The sequence below is a fragment of the Protopterus annectens genome, chromosome 17.part0 (genome assembly GCF_019279795.1).
Source record: "Protopterus annectens isolate FY-2018-M chromosome 17.part0, PAN1.0, whole genome shotgun sequence".
NCBI classification, from domain to species: Eukaryota; Metazoa; Chordata; order Ceratodontiformes; family Protopteridae; genus Protopterus; species Protopterus annectens.
The window spans coordinates 698,605,632-698,606,075 of record NC_056751.1 but is presented as its reverse complement, the minus strand read 5'-3'; the positions used below and the strand labels follow the sequence as shown (position 1 = coordinate 698,606,075).

The window sequence follows — 444 nt, the reverse complement described above, 5'->3', positions numbered from 1 at the left end:
TTTATTTTTTTTAAGCTATTACAGAATCCTAAAGTTAGCAGAAGTAAATTCAAAAATGTGCGACCTTTTGTATTTCTTTGTTTACAAAGCTGAGTGCTCAGAGACTGTGATCTTTACCTTGTTGTCCTAGTGCACAGGGATGCAAAATAAAAGAAGCGATGAAGATCCAATATGGCACTCCTCTTCTCATTCCAATTGTGCCCCCCATGGTTCGGTACCAAAGAACCGAACAAGAAAGATTCTCAACAAGTGCACTCCTATCTGTTAAGGGACTCATCTTTTTATAGTCTGGGTACTTAGCTGGATAACTGTCCCATAATCCCTGTGAGGTACAGCAAATATGACTATTTGTGGATTTAGTTCTTACAAATACAAACAGAGGATGCTAAGAAAGAGAGTTTCCTCGGAACATTTGCTGGTCTGTTTGTTAAAAGGGAGTAGATT

At 38.3% G+C, this 444-nt stretch overlaps 1 protein-coding gene across 1 annotated transcript in view; it reads right to left on the bottom strand.

Annotated features, from left to right (window-relative positions):
- The window catches only part of LOC122791633 (mucin-2-like), a 116,654-nt gene extending 116,422 nt beyond the window's left edge, over positions 1-232 (bottom strand). The window contains exon 1 of the mRNA XM_044059446.1: positions 118-232. Within this exon, the coding sequence (XP_043915381.1) occupies positions 118-208 (91 nt within the window). The 5' untranslated portion in view covers positions 209-232. The remainder of the gene's footprint in view (positions 1-117) is intronic.
- Positions 233-444: the final 212 nt, after the last annotated feature.